We start from the raw sequence: 20529 nt of genomic DNA, 5'->3' as shown, positions 1-20529 counted from the left end.
AAATGGGTTACTGCAAAGGGTAAATTTTTCATAGTTGGGTGGCTCATCGAATTTCGGGTTGAACTGAAGAAATTGCTATGGATTGGAGCTTAGGTAGAAATTGCGGTTAGCAGCATTGGTCAAGCGGATGAATTTAAGGACTTTAAGCGATTTATTTCGTAGCACAAATGGGTTAAAACAGATGTTCAGTTCGAATTTGACTAAGACTGGGATATGGCTATGAGAACGTATTATAAATTATATTCTTTTAAATAAAGAGGAAAGGCCTTAAACATAGAGGTTTGATGACTAAAAAAATAGATTTGGTGTTAAATATTTCTAAGGACACTCATAAGAACACTTAAAAGTCAAAGGCTCTAGTCTACTCTAGTCTACTCTAGTCTACTCTAGTCTACTCTCCTCTAGTCTACTCTAGTCTACTCTAGTCTACTCTAGTCTACTCTAGTCTACTCTAGTCTACTCTAGGCTACTCTAGTCTACTCTAGCTACTCTAGTCTACTCTAGTCTACTCTAGTCTACTCTAGTCTACTCTAGTCTACTCTAGGCTACTCTAGTCTACTCTAGTCCTACTCTAGTCTACTCTAGTCTACTCTAGTCTACTCTAGTCTACCTAGTCTACTCTAGTCTACTCTAGTCTACTCTAGTCTACTCTAGTCTACTCTAGTCTACTCTAGTCTACTCTAGTCTACTCTAGTCTACTCTAGTCTACTCTAGTCTACTCTAGTCTACTCTAGTCTACTCTAGTCTACTCTAGTCTACTCTAGTCTACTCTAGTCTACTCTAGTCTACTCTAGTCTACTCTAGTCTACTCTAGTCTACTCTAGTCTACTCTAGTCTACTCTAGTCTACTCTAGTCTACTCTAGTCTACTCTAGTCTACTCTAGTCTACTCTAGTCTACTCTAGTCTACTCTAGTCTACTCTAGTCTACTCTAGTCTACTCTAGTCTACTCTAGTCTACTCTAGTCTACTCTAGTCTACTCTAGTCTACTCTAGTCTACTCTAGTCTACTCTAGTCTACTCTAGTCTACTCTAGTCTACTCTAGTCTACTCTAGTCTACTCTAGTCTACTCTAGTCTACTCTAGTCTACTCTAGTCTACTCTAGTCTACTCTAGTCTACTCTAGTCTACTCTAGTCTACTCTAGTCTACTCTAGTCTACTCTAGTCTACTCTAGTCTACTCTAGTCTACTCTAGTCTACTCTAGTTACTCTAGTCTACTCTAGTCTACTCTAGTCTACTCTAGTCTACCTGTCTACTCTAGTCTACTCTAGTCTACTCTAGTCTACTCTAGTCTACTCTAGTCTACTCTAGTCTACTCTAGTCTACTCTAGTCTACTCTAGTCTACTCTAGTCTACTCTAGTCTACTCTAGTCTACTCTAGTCTACTCTAGTCTACTCTAGTCTACTCTAGTCTACTCTAGTCTACTCTAGTCTACTCTAGTCTACTCTAGTCTACTCTAGGTCTACTCTAGTCTACTCTAGTCTACTCTAGTCTACTCTAGTCTACTCTAGTCTACTCTAGTCTACTCTAGTCTACTCTAGTCTACTCTAGTCTACTCTAGTCTACTCTAGTCTACTCTAGTCCTACTCTAGTCTACTCTAGTCTACTCTAGTCTACTCTAGTCTACTCTAGTCTACTCTAGTCTACTCTAGTCTACTCTATCTACTCTAGTCACTCTAGTCTACTCTAGTCTACTCTAGTCTACTCTAGTCTACTCTAGTCTACTCTAGTCTACTCGAGTCTACTCTAGTCTACTCTAGTCTACTCTAGTCTACTCTAGTCACTCTAGTCTACTCTAGTCTAACTCTAGTCTCTAGTCTACTCTAGTCTACTCTAGTCTACTCTAGTCCTACTCTAGTCTACTCTAGTCTACTCTAGTCTACTCTAGTCTACTCTAGTCTACTCTAGTCTACTCTAGTCTACTCTAGTCTACTCTACTCTAGTCTACTCTAGTCTACTCTAGTCTACTCTAGTCTACTCTAGTCTACTCTAGTCTACTCTAGTCTACTCTAGTCTACTCTAGTCTACTCTAGTCTACTCTAGTCTACTCTAGTCTACTCTAGTCTACTCTAGTCTACTCTAGTCTACTCTAGTCTACTCTAGTCTACTCTAGTCTACTCTAGTCTACTCTAGTCTACTCTAGTCTACTCTAGTCTACTCTAGTCTACTCTAGTCTACTCTAGTCTACTCTAGTCTACTCTAGTCTACTCTAGTCTACTCTAGTCTACTCTAGTCTACTCTAGTCTACTCTAGTCTACTCTAGTCTACTCTAGTCTACTCTAGTCTACTCTAGTCTACTCTAGTCTACTCTAGTCTACTCTAGTCTACTCTAGTCTACTCTAGTCTACTCTAGTCTACTCTAGTCTACTCTAGTCTACTCTAGTCTACTCTAGTCTACTCTAGTCTACTCTAGTCTACTCTAGTCTACTCTAGTCTACTCTAGTCTACTCTAGTCTACTCTAGTAGTCTACTCTAGTCTACTCTAGTCTACTCTAGTCTACTCTAGTCTACTCTAGTCTACTCTAGTCTACTCTAGTCTACTCTAGTCTACTCTAGTCTACTCTAGTCTACTCTAGTCTACTCTAGTCTACTCTAGTCTACTCTAGTCTACTCTAGTCTACTCTAGTCTACTCTAGTCTACTCTAGTCTACTCTAGTCTAATCTGATCTACTCTAGTCTACTCTAGTCTACTCTAGTCTACTCTAGTCTACTCTAGTCTACTCTAGTCTACTCTAGTCTACTCTAGTCTACTCTAGTCTACTCTAGTCTACTCTAGTCTACTCTAGTCTACTCTAGTCTACTCTAGTCTACTCTAGTCTACTCTAGTCTACTCTAGTCTACTCTAGTCTAATCTGATCTAGTCTACTGTAGTCTACTCTAGTCTACTCTAGTCTACTCTAGTCTACTCTAGTCTACTCTAGTCTAATCTGATCTAGTCTACTCTAGTCTACTCTAGTCTACTCTAGTCTACTCTAGTCTACTCTAGTCTACTCTAGTCTACTCTAGTCTACTCTAGTCTACTCTAGTCTACTCTAGTCTACTCTAGTCTACTCTAGTCTACTCTAGTCTACTCTAGTCTACTCTAGTCTGCTCTAGTCTACTCAACTCACTTCTAATCTAATTCCTCTAGTTAATATATAGTTAACACAATTGCATTAAGATTCAGCTCCATCTCTAGTTATAACTCAACCTAGGCAAGTTTAGCACAATTTATTTAAATTCCATTCAGCTATTAACTAAAAGCACTTCATAGACTTTAGTTGCCTTGTGCTTATAAATCGCAATCCTTTTGCTTAGTCTAGCATATTTCTTCCACTAGATACATATATATATATACAAATGCCGTTATGTGCGATAGTCTTAAGAGCTAATCCTCGGCGGGCTGAACATTTGCAAATTTTGCAATTTTCAGTCAATTGTGTGTCCAGCTGCCAAGCTGAGCGCCCCGTGTGGAAGACAATTTAAAACTCTTACACTATACCTATCCTACTCTCTATCTCCCTCTTTCTCACTCTCTCTGTTTCCGCTTGGCATGTTGTACCTTCGTTCTGGCTGCAGTAGCTCCCCCCAGCTTGTTGTGGTTTAATGGATTTGCAGTTTGCAGTTTCTTAACAATTCGATGTTATTTTCGCTCTTTCACTTCCTTTTCGCGCTTTGCCCTTTTCGTGTTCAATTTTTTCTTTCTCCCCCTAACACTCTCCACTATTTTTTTATTTCTTTTTTTTTTGGTAATTGCTTCCCATTGTTGTGCTTCGATTGCAAAGTTGCGCCCGGCTCCCAGGACTAGCTGGGCGAAAACCCCAAAGGATTCGCAGCATTGCAAATTGTGGTGCATTGTGCAGCCAGCTAAACATTTAATGTGCATACTTGAAGGACAAAATCTAAAAGAGATTAAAGCATTGGCACAGATAGCATGTAGATGTGACTCTGTGTGTAGATGACTCAGACTCAGACTCAGACTCAGACTCAGACTCAGACTCTGACTCTGACTCTGACTCTGACTCTGACTCTGACTCTGACTCTGACTCTGACTCTGACTCTGACTCTGACTCTGACTCTGACTCTGACTCTGACTCTGACTCTGACTCTGACTCTGACTCTGACTCTGACTCTGACTCTGACTCTGACTCTGACTCTGACTCTGACTCTGACTCTGACTCTGACTCTGACTCTGACTCTATAAATCAAAGAGCAATATTTAATATTTAACAGAAATTTGGGCAACTTGAATTTATTTATTTATTTTTATTTTTATTTATAATTTCGCTTCGTCTAGTGAGGGCTCGCTTTGATTGGGCTATCGAAATCACAGCGTTGCACAAATGAACTCCCCGACCAGCACGTATCTAATTTCATTTCTCACTACATGAGTGCCACATAAAAAACTAATTCAAGGCGCTCGATATAATTTATATCGTTCGCTTGGCTCGCTATCTCTAGAAGGGACTTTGGGCCCAATGGCCGCTCAATCGCACACACGCACAATCAGGCCAAAAAGGCGAAAGAAATTTTTGTAATTTTTATGACCCCAAAAGACACATCAATTCCTGCCGCCCCCCAAACGTGCCACGACAGGGATCAGGCAGGCGGCTTTTGGCAACAACAAACATATTTAAAGATGTAAGCGCAATAAAATAAAATAATAAAAATACACAACTTTTGTTCGGCCCATACCCAGAAACTTGTTTGTTTGTTTTGGTCGGCTTCATATGGGGGTAGTTGGGGTCGCAGCTTGTCTGGGGCTCGACTATAAACTGTTCCAAGTTATCTAAAGTGTTAAATCACCTGATGCCGTCAGCATGAAATTTACGCACATAAATCTTTTAGAACGAGCCCAAAGCTCTGGCCGACTACGAGTCCGAGTCCGAGACCGAGAATGAGCCCAAAATAATATAAACCAAAGCATAAGCAGCGCCCCAAAACTCGAACGAGGGTGGCAAGAGCAGCATTAGAAGTGTGTGAGAAAATAGAAAAAAAAGTAAAAAAAAAAGTAAAAAAAAAATTAAATAGAAACAATTTGAATAAAGTGTTAAAAGTAGAGTGAAAATAAAGATTGAGCTAATTTCTATATATAGAGACTTGGGGCATTACTATATGGCAAGAACTTCTGTTAACTGAGTTAGTTAATGGCATAAGGCCAAGGCAATTATTGAATGGAAAATAATTGAAGGAAATATGAATAGAAAAAAATTAATAAACTATAAAAAAACAGTTGAAATAACACTAGAGGTCTAGTTATAGTAGCAGTAGTAGGCTATGTTATTTCAAAAAACTCACTATTTAAGAAAAACTTACAGTTATATATCATATCATATCATATCAATTTGATTTGAAAGTTTTATCTGCTCAAATCTTGAGATTTTATGTAAGTACTGTCCTTCAAGCTTTTAACAAAGACTTTACTTATGTTATTCTGAGTTTAAAATTAGCTTAGATGGATACAAAATATATTTAGATATTATAATATTTTTTACATAATATTTTTAATATATTGCAATTAATTCTATGTTACAGGCGGAAGGCGACTGAGCTGACAACATTTTCTGTCTGTCTGTGGGCTTAACTAAAAGTCAGTTGCTCTGTGGTTCGTTCCGTTCCTTTTGGCTATATGTGCATCGTCCGTCTTTCTTCCTGTCCGACTATATACCAGCCCGCCTGTTAGTCTGTTACTTGTCTGCCGATCTGCCAGTTCGTCCGTCTATACGTCTATTTGTCACTTCGTCTGTCTATTCGTCTCTTCTGTCCATTTGTCTCTTTGTCAATCTAGCCGCTTGTCTGTCCTTCCGTCTGCCTGTATTTTCATTTGCCTGTCCTTGCATCCGACCTTCCTTCGGACTTTCGATCCGAACTTTCGTTTGAACTTCCATCCTTCCTTTCTGATTATCTGATTGTCTGATTATCTGTCAGTCCGTCCGTCCTTCTGTCCAGCTGTCTATCTGTCCAGCTGTCTATCTGTCCGTCTGTCTATATGTTCACCTTTCAGTCGCTCCATCTGTCTATATCTCTATATATGTGCGCTCTTTCTGTCTTATAACTCTTCAAGCAGCCTCGCAATCTCTATTTATAAAAAGAAAATAAATTTTCTAAATAAAAAAAAAATTAAAAACAAATAAAAAATTAAAAAAAAAATAAATAATTTATTTATGATAGATCCAATTGATAGATTCCTAACGATAATAAGTTCCACTTAACGTATATATAAAAAGCATCACATTTCTCTAACAAGCTCTTCCAAACATCTATTTCTGGCAAGTTTATGGGCAACCCTCGCATTTGCAGTTGCTTGAAAAGGTTGCCAAACAGCCCGTTGACAGTGCCAAGGCTCACTCTCCAGATTTATAATCCGCCTCGCCCCTGCCGCAGCTCCATAGACGCGCCCTGGCCATCGATCGCTTTGAGAAAAGGTTACGTGCGTGTTCCTAGATATTTGCTCTTAAATGAAAGGTGCGAATGGAGGGGTGGGGAGGGAAGGGGCATGGTCTACCTGCTGGGAGTTTCGTGTATATTTTATAGGTTTATAAAAAGGCGCCTTCGTCGGGCGGCTGATGCGCTGCTTCACAACTGTCTGGCAGCAACTGTTTCCTATCATACGCCCATTGATTGATGCGACGGAGGTGGGCGGGCAGGGGGTGGCGCAGGTGTGTCTCGGTGGCTGGGGCACAGCAGGCAGCTGTTCAAATAGTTGGCAATTGGCTGCGTTTCAGCCAACTCAGCTCGATTGCTATTGCCTTAGCTCTTGCTTTCGTTTCACTTTGGCTTTCTTTTTTATATCCTCATTGAACTTCCACTACTAACTTGGCCCAAAGCAGCACCTGGCTGAGGAGTTTTGCAGTTGAAAAACAGGAAGACGGGGGATTCGCTGGCTTCGCATTGGGTATTAGCAGCTGGATCAGCAAAAGCTGCTGCTGCTGCTGCTGCTGCTGCTGCTGCTGCGGCAAACTGTTGGAGTCAACAGCAGCTGCAGTAAAACAGCTGCATAAAAGTGGCTCGGCATTAGAGAGACAAGCATGGAGGGGGCGTCGGGCTGGGCGTGGCAAACGTTTAATGTAATGAAAATGGCAACAGCCAGCGACAATAAAAAACAACATTTGATGTGGGGCAAAATGCGCGAAACGCGAATGTGAATGGCGAATGGGAGAAAAAGCAGCATAAGCTAAGGTCAGAGGTGAGGAGGGGGAGCGAGAGCGGGTGGGGGAGCAACTGGGCTAAAAGAGGGCGTCGAGCGTTTCTGGCAAACGGCAATGGGCAAAACTTTTTTGGTCACAAAACGTTTTGAGCGCTCAACAATCAAGTCAAAGCTCAGCAAAAACAACAATGACAAAACTTTGGAGGGCGAGGCGGAGGTGCGAGTGATACTAATGATATGATAAGCACGCATCCATTAACTTGCAGCTATGTTATTAACCCGAAACAAATCTATTAAAAATGGCAACATGTTGCAGAGGGAGAGAGAGCTTAGAGAGGGAGCTTGGAGAGAGAAAGAGCTTAGAAACAGTGTGTTAACACTTGAGAAGTGAGTTAGAGAAGTAGCTAAGAGAGGAAGACAGAAAAAATAGAGAGAAAAGGTAAGCGAACGAGGGCAGAAGTGGGATAGACAGCGAAAGAAAGATGGAAATAGAAATACAGATGGGGCGCGAGAGAGAGAGGGAGAGAAGCATAGCAAGAGATAGAGATGTTGACAGAGAGAGAGAGAGAAATAATTGACGACAGAGAGAGAGAGAGAGAGAGGGAGAGAGAGAGAGAGAGAGAGAGAGAGAAGAGAGAGAGAGAGCGGGAGCGCGCTCGCGAGGCGCGCTCTGCGCGCGCGCCTCGCTTCTAGCTCGCTGATCCGCTCTCGCGCTCGCTCGCTCGCTCGCTAGAGTGAGGAAGAGACAATTAGAGAGAGAAAGACAGACAGAGCAAGAGCATCTTATGGATCTCCTTTGCCTCTCTGATCTCCTCTCTCTATTTCACTCTATGAGTCTAACTCTCTCTCTCCCTCTTTCACTGTGCTTCAGTCTCTCTTCTGCACTGCTGCCACAGAGCCACAGAGAGAAAGATAGATAGAATGAAGCATAGAGAAAGTGGGAGAGTGAAATAGAAACAAAGGAGGACAGACAAAGAGAGGAAGAGAGCGGAAAAGAGAGAGACAAAAAACCGTGAGAGGGAGAACATATGGCAAAGAGAGCACAGAATAAAGAAGCAGGCAAGAAGAAGGGGCAGCAGAGAAACATAGACAACTAAAGATATAGAAAAAGAGAAAAGGAATATTTATATAAAATTAAGAGAGAGACAGATAGAATAAAACACTGAAACAGAGAAAGAGAGCAATAGAGAAAATATATAAATTTAAGTTTATATTTATATTATTATATATATATATTATATAATATAATATATATATATATTATATTTATATCTCTTTAAAAATATTTTAATAATATTCTATAATAATATTTTAATATAATTTAAAAACTTACCAAAATGTCCATAAAGTTTCAAAGCTAAAGATTTGCTGAAAGGCAAGAAAACATGTTTGCAATTTTGCTATAATTTATTTATATATATATGTATATATATATAGTAATTCATATATTTCACATTGTGAGCTTGAGCCCTATGAAAGCCTCGACTGCTGTGGCCAAGTTTGATGGATCTTTGTATCTTTCCATTTGCCTGTTTGGAGTTGGGCATAAAGCAGAGCTTTGGACAAAGCCTTCGGTGCAGCGCGCTTAACGCAGATGTCGAAAGATTGTTTTTGGCCCAGTTTGTTTGCTGGGCTATCTGGTTGGAATGTTACCCCAGAGAGTTGCCAAAACAAAAGGCAACAAAAAGGCCAAGAGAAAAAAGGCAACTAAAGTGGGTAGCAAATGGCCTTGCTAACAAGTTTGCAATGCTTGCTGCTAAATGTTAATGCACCTGCAGCACAACCATCCACCGCTCACCTCACCAGGTGGAGAGGCAATAATGAAAACTACTTCAACATGCAATAAAGCAAAGTGCCAGGATTTTGAGCACAGCAAAAGCGAATAATAATGAATTAATTGATTACAGGTAAATGGCGCAAAGTTACAGTTCGACTGGCAGCGGTACAGGTAAGCTCCTGCCACTAATAACAAAAATAAACTGAAGAACAAGCCACATCAAGTGTATAAGCCGCTCTAAGCGTTTCAACGAAACATGTTTAAATAGAAATCTATTTGCCACACAGCAAACCCGAAATGGCAAACAGAAATCGAATTGCAAATGCAAATAGAAATGGAAATTGTAGGCGAACTGGCATTGGCAACGGCCAATAGAAGAGACAGGCTAATTAAAATTTAATTGCACATCTAAACGTAAATTTACAACAAACAAGAGCCAAACAGCCAAACAACGAGCGCGACTCCAAAAGGTACAACAACACGGCCCATTTATATAGATATTTGAAAACATTTATATAAACATATAGTTAACGCTTGGGAGCCGGTAAAAAGGCTTCGACTGAAATATTGCGCCGAATGCCAGATGCTCTCACTTACGTTTCCATAAAGAAAATAAAAATAATAATATAACTAGCAATAAAATTTTATACAAAAAATTGTTTTTTTAATAATGTTTTTTAATAATATTAAAAACATTGTAAATTATATTATGAAATAAAATTATTATTATTGTTGTTATATATATTTTTTCTTAAAAAAAAAATATTTAAATTTATTTAATTTATTTTTATAGATTAATAATATTCATATAATATATAATTATTTGAAGAAATCTTATTGATTTTATACAGCTCAATTAAAATTATTAATATTTAATATTTAATGCTAGTTAATATTTTTTATCATTATTAATATTTATTTATTTTTAAAATAAGTTCGCACATTCAGTGCTCTCATACTCAACTCCAAACACATAGCCAAATGAGCATGCCCTCTCAACATAAGGTAGGTAGAGTATCAGAAAAGCCATCATTAAATGCTAAATTGAATTGCATTATGCAGTTAGTTGGCAAGTGGCATTTAGTGCATTGCACTCGAGACCCACCTCCAAAAAAAAAAACACCCTGTATACACACAGATACATATAGTAAATGCTGCTATACGCATCTCGTGCTGAGTGCAACAAATTTTCAAACATTTCCACAACATTCCCCTAGTTGTAGTAGCTATAGCAGTTCATAGAAAATCGGCGCCAAAAACTATTCTTTACATAATTTATGCGAAATTTTGTACTAATTGCAATAGTTAATGCAGATTTGAAACCGCATTTGAATTTTGTTCATGCCCCATGCGCCTGTTGCCATAAACCACGAAATATCTCATTTACATACGAACCCATCCCATAAACCAGAAGCAAAAAATGTGTAAATAAATAGAAAGCTGACCAAAACAGCTGGACCAAACTCATAAAAGTATTGTGTAAGTGTTCGTCATAAAAATTAAATAAGTACGGCTTAGTAAATAAATAATTCCTTAAGCAAAACTTTTGTTTAATTACTGCGTTACATAGTTTGTGAGAAAATCATACGACTCTCTGCAAAGGTAAAGGAAGAGTAGGCAAATTAAGCACTCAAGCAACACGCATCCACATACTTAAGTGCGTATCTTTGAGCATTTCTCAAAGCGCTAGAGTACACTCTTTAACAGAGTCCACATTAGGGCGCACAGATCGTAACTCAGAGTTAAAATGAGCGCAATGTAAACGTTTATTCTCTTAAGACATTGTTCAATGTATAAGGGAGAGCTTTGGAGTAGCGCCTTTACAAGCTATTTATGTTCATCCAGTGCACACAAATTGAGAGCGCATATGTAAAGGCAAGCAGTGCAGATATGTAAGAGTGGAAATCATCTTCGTTCATTTATGTTTGTATTAATACAAATTAGCTGTTTAAGCGTTTGCTCAGCTGATCAGTTGCAGTTGCAAAAAAAAAAAATAAATCAAAGAAATGTATGCTCAATAGATTATGCATTTGTTTATAGTTAGCAAATAAATAAAGTGCTGCAAACATTCTCACACAAATAAATCCTTTTTTATGTCACACAATTAAATTTTTGCCGCCATAGCAAATCTAACTACTATTTTATAGTTATTTAGCAAATAAACTAAGTTGAGCTGCAGAGCTATAATATTTAAAACACAATTAAAAGGAAACAAGTGCGCAATAGAAACAAATGTGCGTGCGTACACATACACGTGAATAGCTATGGCTGCATGTGTGTATGGACTGCATTAAGCAGAATAGCAGGGAGCTTTTTTCGAAGAGAGTGGACATTGTTAGTGCTTTGATATTTGTGCACAGTCTGCACACATGATTGAGCAGGACTGCGTCTTTTAACAGAGCGGGGAAGTATTGAGTAAGTAACAGGGTAACTGTGAAAATTCAGCTTAAACAAAGCGCGAGCATGTGAGCGTGAGAATTAGCTCTAAATTAATATTGTATTAGCGTGCTAAGTGCAACGATTTTGTGTGACCGCGGCAGCTCAGCTGATCGGTTGTGTTTGCAACGGGTGTAGAGTATTTGCAACCAAGCCTGCTGCATAACTATCGAAGTGTAACAAATATTTTTTGAAACTATGTGAAAAACTATTCTCTTTACATAGTTGATGCGAAATTTGTTGCACTAATTGCTATAGTTAATGCAGATTTGAAACCGCATTTGAAATTTGTACGTGCCTGCTGCCACAGACCACAAAATATCTCATTTACATAGGAACCCATTCTCGGAAAATAAAAAATAAAAATAGAAAGCTGACCGAAACCAGCTGAAACACTCATGTGAATTGCATGAAGTGTGGCACGTGTAACAAATGCATCTGTGTACGGCCCCATTGACAACGCCATTGGCATCCCTATTTGCATCTGCTTGAGCGTTCTCCTCCTCTCTCTCTCTCCCTCCCCTTAGTGGTCATGGCACGCGCAAACAGCAATTGATTTTATGGCGTATCTTGTTTTGCGTAAAGCTTTTTGACTCTCTCTCTCTCTTGCACCATTGGCACTTTATTAAACTACTCTACACAGAATAGAAAAACGACAAAGCCAAAACATAATAGAAAAAATTGTATGGTTGGCGTTGACGAAGTTCAAATATCCTAACTTTAAGTGTTTTCATATATTTAAAAAAAAATTAAAATAGGAAAACTATTTTATTTTTATAGACTACTTCTTATTTTTCCAAAGAAAATCAAAGATTGTTTTTCAGACTAACTCGCAGATTGTCAAAAAACTAACAAAAATGTATTCACATCAAATAAAAGTCGAAAATTGAAAAAAAGTCTAAAAGTAAGTTTGATTTATGCAAGCGACACCCATGTGAGTTATGAATATGATTCAGTTAACGAGTTCGTTTAAATAGAACCAAAGCAATATTCAAAGCTCAAGAGAGTGTGCAGAAAAATCTAATTTGTTTGTTGTTTAAAACATTTGCATCAAGTGAATTTGATAGTGCTTGCATACCCATTGAAAATGCGTAAGCCGGGTATATTGTTTTTCGGTGAAATGTTTGAAATATGTAGAAGAGAACATGCTTGACCTATTTATACTATATATATTATATAGTCTCTATAAGCTCTACGATCTCTTGCCACGGCAGAGCACAGCACGAGGTATAGAGTATCTACACTTCAGGCGTCACTCTACTTAAGCTCTCCTACCACAGCACAAACTGCGAGGTATCTTCACGTCAGTCACTCTCTTGTTTGTTATTTTTGTTTGTAAATTATTCAAAAAGTTGCTGACACTTCCGTTATTTTTTCTGTTTTTTTTTCTCTTCTTTGTGATGCACAAAGCAGGCTCGACTGCTGCGAACCCCAAATGGCTGCCCGGCTTTAAATCGTGTGGGCGTAGCCACGCTCACACACACACGCGCGCTGTCCGCTTGGCTTGATTAGATTGTCACCCAGCTGACGGATGTGTGTGTGAGTGTGTGTGTCTGCAAGTTTGGTGTTGGCATTTGGCAAATGCAATCAAGATCAGTCTGCCCTGCAAAAGAGGGGGCGTGGCAGTCAGAGTGGTCTCCCTCGCTCTGAGGGCTTTGGGGTTTTTGGACTGCAGTTTTTGGGTTCGGTTACGGTTTTGGGTTTTTGGCACGCCTCGCGATGCAGCGACCAAATTGAAACTGCCGCCACGCCCCCGCCCAGCTCGCCCCCGCCAAATAAATTCAACGATTTGCTGGTGCGTAAATCTGCAACCAAAGCAGCGCCGCTTAACAACAACAACAACAGTTAGGAACGTCCTTGCTTGCTTTCTAGTCCTGGGCCCGTCGCGTCCTCAGCAGCTGTTCGTGTGCCAGCTCAAAGGATTTGTGCGGGATTTTGGGGCATAACGACAAAAACGAAGCACAGCCAAAAACAAAAGCGAACTTTGAAATTAAATTTAACCCGCGGCTCTATCAAGTACATGTATATATCTATGTATATATATATATATATATATATATCTAGATATATATAGCAGCTGAGAGTCGTAGACACAGTTGCAGCTCGAGCGGCGAGTGTGCCCGCTGTCTAAGCGTTTTCCATTTTCGTTTTCGTTTTTCTCCTTTTCATAGAATTTTTCAATTTAAAAATGGCAAACATCTCCTCGGTCGCTCGCGCGTGCATTATTGAAAAAGTGCCAAATTGATTTGTGAAATTGGTAATTTAACATAATATCAAAACCGAACACACACACACACACACGCATACGCACACGCACAATCAACCACTGCAACAGCATTAGAGATGCTTAAGTGATTGACATCACTGTGTGTTGGCGCAAAAAAGGCTAAATAGCATTTTTTCTGTTAGCTTGTAGTTTGAAGTTTTAAATTTTAAATAAATGTTCTTAAAACAAGAATGAAAAATATATAATAAATAAATAACAAAATAATAATAAATAAATAATAACAAATGTATTAAATAGAGCTGAAATAAATAATAATATGAATGAATAAACATAAACAAATTTACTAAAAAATAAATAAATAAATAAATTAAAAAATTTTTATATCTTTCAAATTATCTACACTTATTTAATGTATATATATAAATAAAAAAATGAGTGCAAAATATAAATAGAATTGAATAAAAATAAAATTAATTAATTAGTTAGCTAATGAGTTGTCTTTAACTAAACCAATGTTTGCCATTTTTAATTTCCCACTTCCCCTTTCAAATTACCCTCTACATTATATATTTATATAACATCAACACTATTATTTATCCCATTATTTCCAAGTTTCAAGTCCAATTACTCTTAGAAACTTGCACAGCTCGCTCTTCATTCTCTTAAAATCCAACGCTTTTTTCCAATCAGAAAAAAAATCACATAGATTTATTTCGAATCTTTAGCAATTGCACACAAAGTGTATGTGACTGTGTATGTGTGTGTATGTGTAAATTAATCACAGTTTAGAGAATATCACTTGCCCTAACAAATCAAGTTTTAAAGTTATACCAAACACACGCACACTATTTTATATATATATGTTTATATATATATATGTCTGTGTATCCATTCATATATCAGTTGTCTCATCACTAATCCCGCACACCTGCAAACGCATTCATGAGTTGAAATTTTTGGGTGCTGCCCGCTGCCTGCTGCTGTTCTGCTCACGCTTCGCTCTTGCTTCAATTTCACATGTGTGCGTGTGTGTGAGTGTGTTGTTGGTCTGTCTGGCGCTTTCGATTCTGATTCCGATCCGAATCGAGTGATAGATGTACACAATTTTGCCCATTTGCATACGCAACTAAAGCGTAGCGTAACGCAGGCAGAGGCAAAGGCAGAGGAGGAAGAAGAGAGAGAGAATGAGAGCGGGAGAGAGTGGAGCGGAAGTGAGAGCATAAAGGGGCGCGGCGAGGGCGTAGCAGCATTGGAAGATAAGTTGAAACCAGCAAAATGATTTTCATTTCAATTATTTATTGATTGATTTGCAATTTGTAACCGACCAAAAAGCTGCACACCTGTACACACACACAATCACACATGTGTACATATCAATCGACTTACTGTGGATTGATGGACTGGGGTATTGCACAGTCTGGTGCTTGTGGGCGTGTGTGACTGTGTGCGTGCGTGCGTGTATGTGCGTGTGTGCAGCTGTGTGTTTGCGGCGTTGCGCATATTTAATTGAAAATGTTACCGCATTTATGAAATTGTCAATATGCAATACAAATACACGTGTGGGCACACGCACACAACCACGCATTTACCGCACATTCAATCCTCATACACACACACTCACATACGCACACACACTAATGCATGCAGGTGTTGACGACACACATTTGACATATTTACATACAATTAGTTTGCCAAATGTAAACTCAACACACAGACACCCCGGTACACATACGCACACTTAGCATACACACACAGACTCACACATATATTTATACCGCAAAACTTTTTACAAAGTTTAATGCGAATAATAAAAAGAAAAAAAAGGAAAACAAATTGAAAATCGCTGCAACAAACTTTTATCGTTGAAACTGAAACAACATTTTTCAAATTCATAAATAAAATATGCATTTTGCATAGATTTCCATTTCTTTCAATTAGCATGTTAAATAATCATATTGAATTCTATAGAAAATATAGAAAAGCCAAAAAGAATTTAAAAAAAACAACTCGAATTTTCTTCTAAATATTTCAATAAATTATTTTACTTTGGGTTGCATAGAAATTGACTTTAAAATATTTAAATTCGTTAGAAATAAATCAAATCTTTAAAGGTCTGATAATTTTCTGAATGAGTTACATATTAAGCTTCGAAATAATAGGCTCTATAAAAGCAGCGCAATGCTGTGGAACTTAAGCAACACACTCTCACATACTATGTGTTTGTTAGTGTGAGCGCAAATGTGTACTCTTGCAGATGTACACAATCCTGGTTACGGGAAAGTAAAAGTAGAAGCAAGCAAATGAATGGAATCCACAGATGGACGCGCAGGCGACGTAGAAAGCAGCTAGGTTCGTAAGTGAAGAAGAACACCAATGTGGAAGATGAGCTAAGCATCGAACTGAGAGCGCACGAGCAAGCCAGTACAGACAAGAGAGTGCGGGAATATCTACTCTAATTGTCTACTTGTGTTGGTGCAATTGCTAGTTCTCCATGATCTCAGCTTATGCTGCTGATCGCTCGGTTTTGGGAGTTTGGAAAAACTATTTTTAATAATAATAAATTAAATTAAATCTAATGGAATTAGCTTGTGTTTTCTAAAAGCAAATTAGTAGAGTTAGCAAATAAATAATGTGCAGCAAACATCCACACTCAAATAAATTATTTTTTTTATGTCGCGCAATTAAACTTTTGCAAATTTAACACCTATTTTATAGTTATTTAGCAAATAAACCAAGTTGAGCAGCCGAGCTATATTTAAAATACAATAAAGAGGAGAAAAGTGCGCAATAAAAACAAATGTGCGTGCAAACAAGTATATGTGTTTTGTTTGGATGTGTGGATTGACTGCATTAAGTAAGATAGCACAAAGCTTTTTTCGAAGAGAGTGGATATTGTTAGTGCTTTGATATTTGTGGATAGTTTTCAGCCACGATTGAGTAGTATCGATTCTTTTTACAGCGACGAGCAGTGTTGCCCTTTTCGTACTTTTACGCCAAATCTGGCCTTTTTGATGACCAAAGACAAGTAAATTCTGTCCTTGCCGTCGTCAAATGTAAAATAGAACGGATTCTTAGCTAGTCAAAACTATTTTACTGATTTTGAATAATGTGCATATACAGATAAGGGAACAATGGAAAATACTGCTATAGCTACGAGCTGCCTACTAATTACCTTCGTAAATTTGCTACGGATCTATATTATAGATGATAGATGATAGATAAGCAGCAAAAATATTAAATATATTATGCAAACATTTTTTTAAAGCTTATTCCTTGTTTTTATTTATCAGCTTTTCTCTCTCCCCTCCATTAAAAACAGCCTTTTTCTGATCAAAATTGGCAGCCCTGCCGACGAGCAGTACTGAGTGAGCGGGAGATTTAACCGGATACCGTTACTTGAGTCCCGCAATCTTTCAACGTGAGCTGGAGAGAACTGAGTGAGAAAAGTATCTTGGTTGAGTGCTTTATTGTATTGGTGTGAATGCTTAGAGCAGCTGTTCGTGTAATGCAACCATTTAGTCTGCCCGCTCCTGCTGTGATGATCGGATGTGCCTTTTGTGTGATGAGGAGACAGCATTAACAAATCAATTTACATTTGTGCCCTACCAGTGTAAATAAATTTATGTTCATTACATTTTGCATACAAATATGATAATTGTTAATAAAGTTACATTCTCAGATAGATACGCGCCTCGGGCCAAATCAGTTCCATGGCATGACGAGAGGTGAGAAGTGTGCAGAGAGTTCTAACGGCAGCATTGTTGCTGCCCTGCAGCGATTGAATCTTGGGCCAAATGTTGCACTGCCACATGACGTGCAACAAACATTGTTTGCTATGGCAATGCTTCTCGCCCAGCAGAAAGAGTACGACGAGTATATTACGCAACAGCTGGACAGGCAGCTCCAGGCGCAGCAGCTCACAGATGGCGTGCAGCGCGCCGCAGTCAATAAAATAGTCCAAATAGCAGCGACACAGGTGCAATGCTAGGCTAACCAGTGTCCAGCCAGCGGCCAGGCGAACTGCATCGTCCTTCTCATCTTTGCTGGCGCAGTAGACAATCTTCTTGAGCAGGCCGAGCTCCACGAAGTGCTCCAACTTGATGCACCTGTTGTCTATAATGCCGCCCATCAGGTGCAGCACCAGCACACGTATGTCCGGCCGGCCGCCCAGTGCCAGGCCATGGACATGCAGCAGGATGCTCTTGGGAAAGCGAAACAGTGCCTGACGTCGGCGGTACTCCAGGCACACATTGGCGACCACAAAGAGCGCCTCACGCTGAATCTCTGGCAGGGGACTCAGTACAAAGCGCACAACGCGGCCCAATAGCTTCGTCTTGACCATCGCCGGGACCATGGTCGAGTGATATTCGGAGATGAGGCGCGCCAACTGCAGCGTGGGCAACAGCAGCTCCACGTCCTGCGAATGATGCAGTAGCGCGGGCAGCGCTAGGGCAATCTTTCGTATGGCATTCAATGTGGGGCCCGGCACCTTGTAGCGCAACACCTGATAGAGCAGCCATAGCACTTGCCCCTTGTCGCATTGCTGCACTGTCTGCTGGCCGCGTCGGCGGTGCGTCAGCATTTGCAGCAGCTCGGCGAGCAGGCCCGACTCGACGACGGCATCCCGCATACGCCAGCCGGAGACGAGGATGTTGCTCAGCAAGGCCAAACAGCAGCATTTGATGGTGCCACGCAATTTGGTCAGCTGCAGCATTTCGCGCATCAGCGAGAGCAAATCTGTGGTCAGTACCAGGCGCTTCAGATCGACCTTGGTGCAGTGCGTCGTCGTCTCGTGCAGCACGCGCAACGCCTTCACGCATTGACGCGGCGAACGCTGCGGCCCCGGCTCACGCAAATATCCCAGCAATCCCGGTATCAGACAGCCACGCCAGCTCAGCTCCATGTTGGAGAGCAGCCAGTGGGCGTACTCCTTGGCCGATTCCAACTGATTGTCCATGTACTGGAAGTTGCCCAGCTTTTCGCATACAAAATTTAACTCCTCTGTGGTCATGACTTGAGTTTCCTTTTAGGATACTTTCCGAACTGGCAATTGTCCTTAACAACTTGTAGAATTTCTAAATATTGTGTGATTGTTTCCTACTGTAATTAAACTGCGAATTATGCTCCTACTCTCTGCTCTCTAGAGCTGTGAAGCTCCTATGATATTTAAGCTGAGGTGAAATAATTTCCTTTCGCATTTGACGTTTACTTTGCATGGCATGCCCAGAGCTGGCTTTAATATTTGAATACCTAGAAACACGCATACATATGCATTTATATACATACATACAGTTATCTCCCTTTGGTCCATGCTCACATGTTCATGTCAAAGCTTGACAAGCAGATAAATTGTGTATTGAATTGGCAGCATTTGACAATTTCGACTGTGGAATGCTGTAAAAGCTGTCAAACTATTTGTGAAACATCTTATTTCCATTTGTGTATATATGCATGTGTATATATACCCTATTAATTACCCTATAATAATATAATATTTAAAATATTTAATCTAATTTCATTTTTATATTACTTTATGCATTTTGGCATCATATTTTATATTGTTGATTTATAATCTATGTACCATATATGCCCATTGATAAGGTGATTACAGGGTATCATGCTAAACTGCATAGAGTTAGAGCCTTGACTAAACTCTGATTGCATATATATGACATGTGCTTGACTAGGAGTAGCTCTAGCCATGTCTAGCTGTTCATCTATCCAGCAGCTCGTCCGTCTGTACCCATTGATCTCAGCAACCGCAAAAGCTAAAGGCTTGACACTTGAATGTTATATTTTTGTATACTCTTCGCTGCATAATTCACAAACTTTGATTCAATAAATTATTTCTTTCTTATTCATAAAAATCAATTTTATAAATTAGACAACTTAAATAAAAGCTATGTAGACATAAGTCATTCATAGACTATAACCATTTCCGATGTAATGAATAAGTTATGAATAAGTTATCACTAGAATTATCAGAGCTGACATAAGGCGCTGAGTATCAAGGATTTCTTACCAAAGCAAAGTTTGCATATTGAGAAGAGTTTGATAAGGTATGAGAAAGCCAATCTAATTAAAGATCAGACATATAAAATCTTAGACTTCCGCCCGTCCTTATAAACTCATCTCTATATACATACTAAACTCTTTATTCTTACCTTTAAGCGCTACTTAAAGATGTATTGACGGAAAAGCTAGATATTTCGTCAATAATTGTTTGCACAAAAGTTTGCCAAGAATCGAATTTGTATTTGATTTGCCTAGCAGCGATACAGTGGCCACAATAAGTTTCGTACCGAAACGAAATTGTAACTTCTGACCTTCATTTGTAGGCGTAGTGCGAACTATCGGCACTTGAAAGTTTTCCATTCTTATATCAATATATGAATATGTGTATGTGTGTGTGTGTGTATGGATATGTGTGTGTGTGCCTACTTACGGTTCAACTGCGCTTGTCCCACTCCTCGCACTTGCTGTACTTAATTGCCTTGACTACTTGCTTTTCCGTTTTACTTCGGTTGCCTTTTCATCTGCTGCTTCTTCTGCTCTACCTCCTTCTTCTTCTGCTGCTCCTTCGCAAATCTCAGTTGTTGAGCTGTCCAGAAAGCTGCTCTGGACTTTTTCTCTCTCTCTCGCTCCCTCTGTCTCTCTCCATCTCTCTCTTTTTCTCTTATTAAATTTACAATTGCATGGATTATGTCAGACTGTGAAGCAGCGTTAAGGAGCTCAGCTGTGGCTCAGTGTAGCCACTAGACTTCGATTTTTGCTGTCAGCCAGACGAGCCGAGACGAGACGAGGCGAGAGCGTGGCTCCTTCAACAGCCACACAGATTTCCTAAAGAGCTTTAAATGCCAATCAAGCGGCTCTGATTGCAAAATTCTCTTTACATCTATATCGAAATAGACTTGTGTATGTATGTATGTGTGTGTGTGTGTGTGTGTGTGGAGTGTAGGTCG

The 20529-nt window shown here is 39.4% G+C and overlaps 1 protein-coding gene across 1 annotated transcript; it reads right to left on the bottom strand.

Annotated features, from left to right (window-relative positions):
- Nucleotides 1-16846: 16846 nt before the first annotated feature.
- LOC111598953 lies at nt 16847-18766 on the bottom strand. The gene has a single exon (XM_023314438.2). The coding sequence runs from the start codon at nt 18576-18578 to the stop codon at nt 17235-17237; it is 1344 nt and encodes a 447-aa protein (XP_023170206.2). The 5' UTR covers nt 18579-18766; the 3' UTR covers nt 16847-17234.
- Between the last annotated feature and the right edge of the window lie 1763 nt (nt 18767-20529).

The sequence above is a fragment of the Drosophila hydei genome, unplaced genomic scaffold (genome assembly GCF_003285905.1).
Source record: "Drosophila hydei strain 15085-1641.00,03,60 unplaced genomic scaffold, DhydRS2 tig00008116-arrow-pilon, whole genome shotgun sequence".
Classification (NCBI taxonomy): Eukaryota; Metazoa; Arthropoda; class Insecta; order Diptera; family Drosophilidae; genus Drosophila; species Drosophila hydei.
Note: the sequence above shows the minus strand (reverse complement) of the source record. Positions and strands in the feature narration are given on the sequence as shown.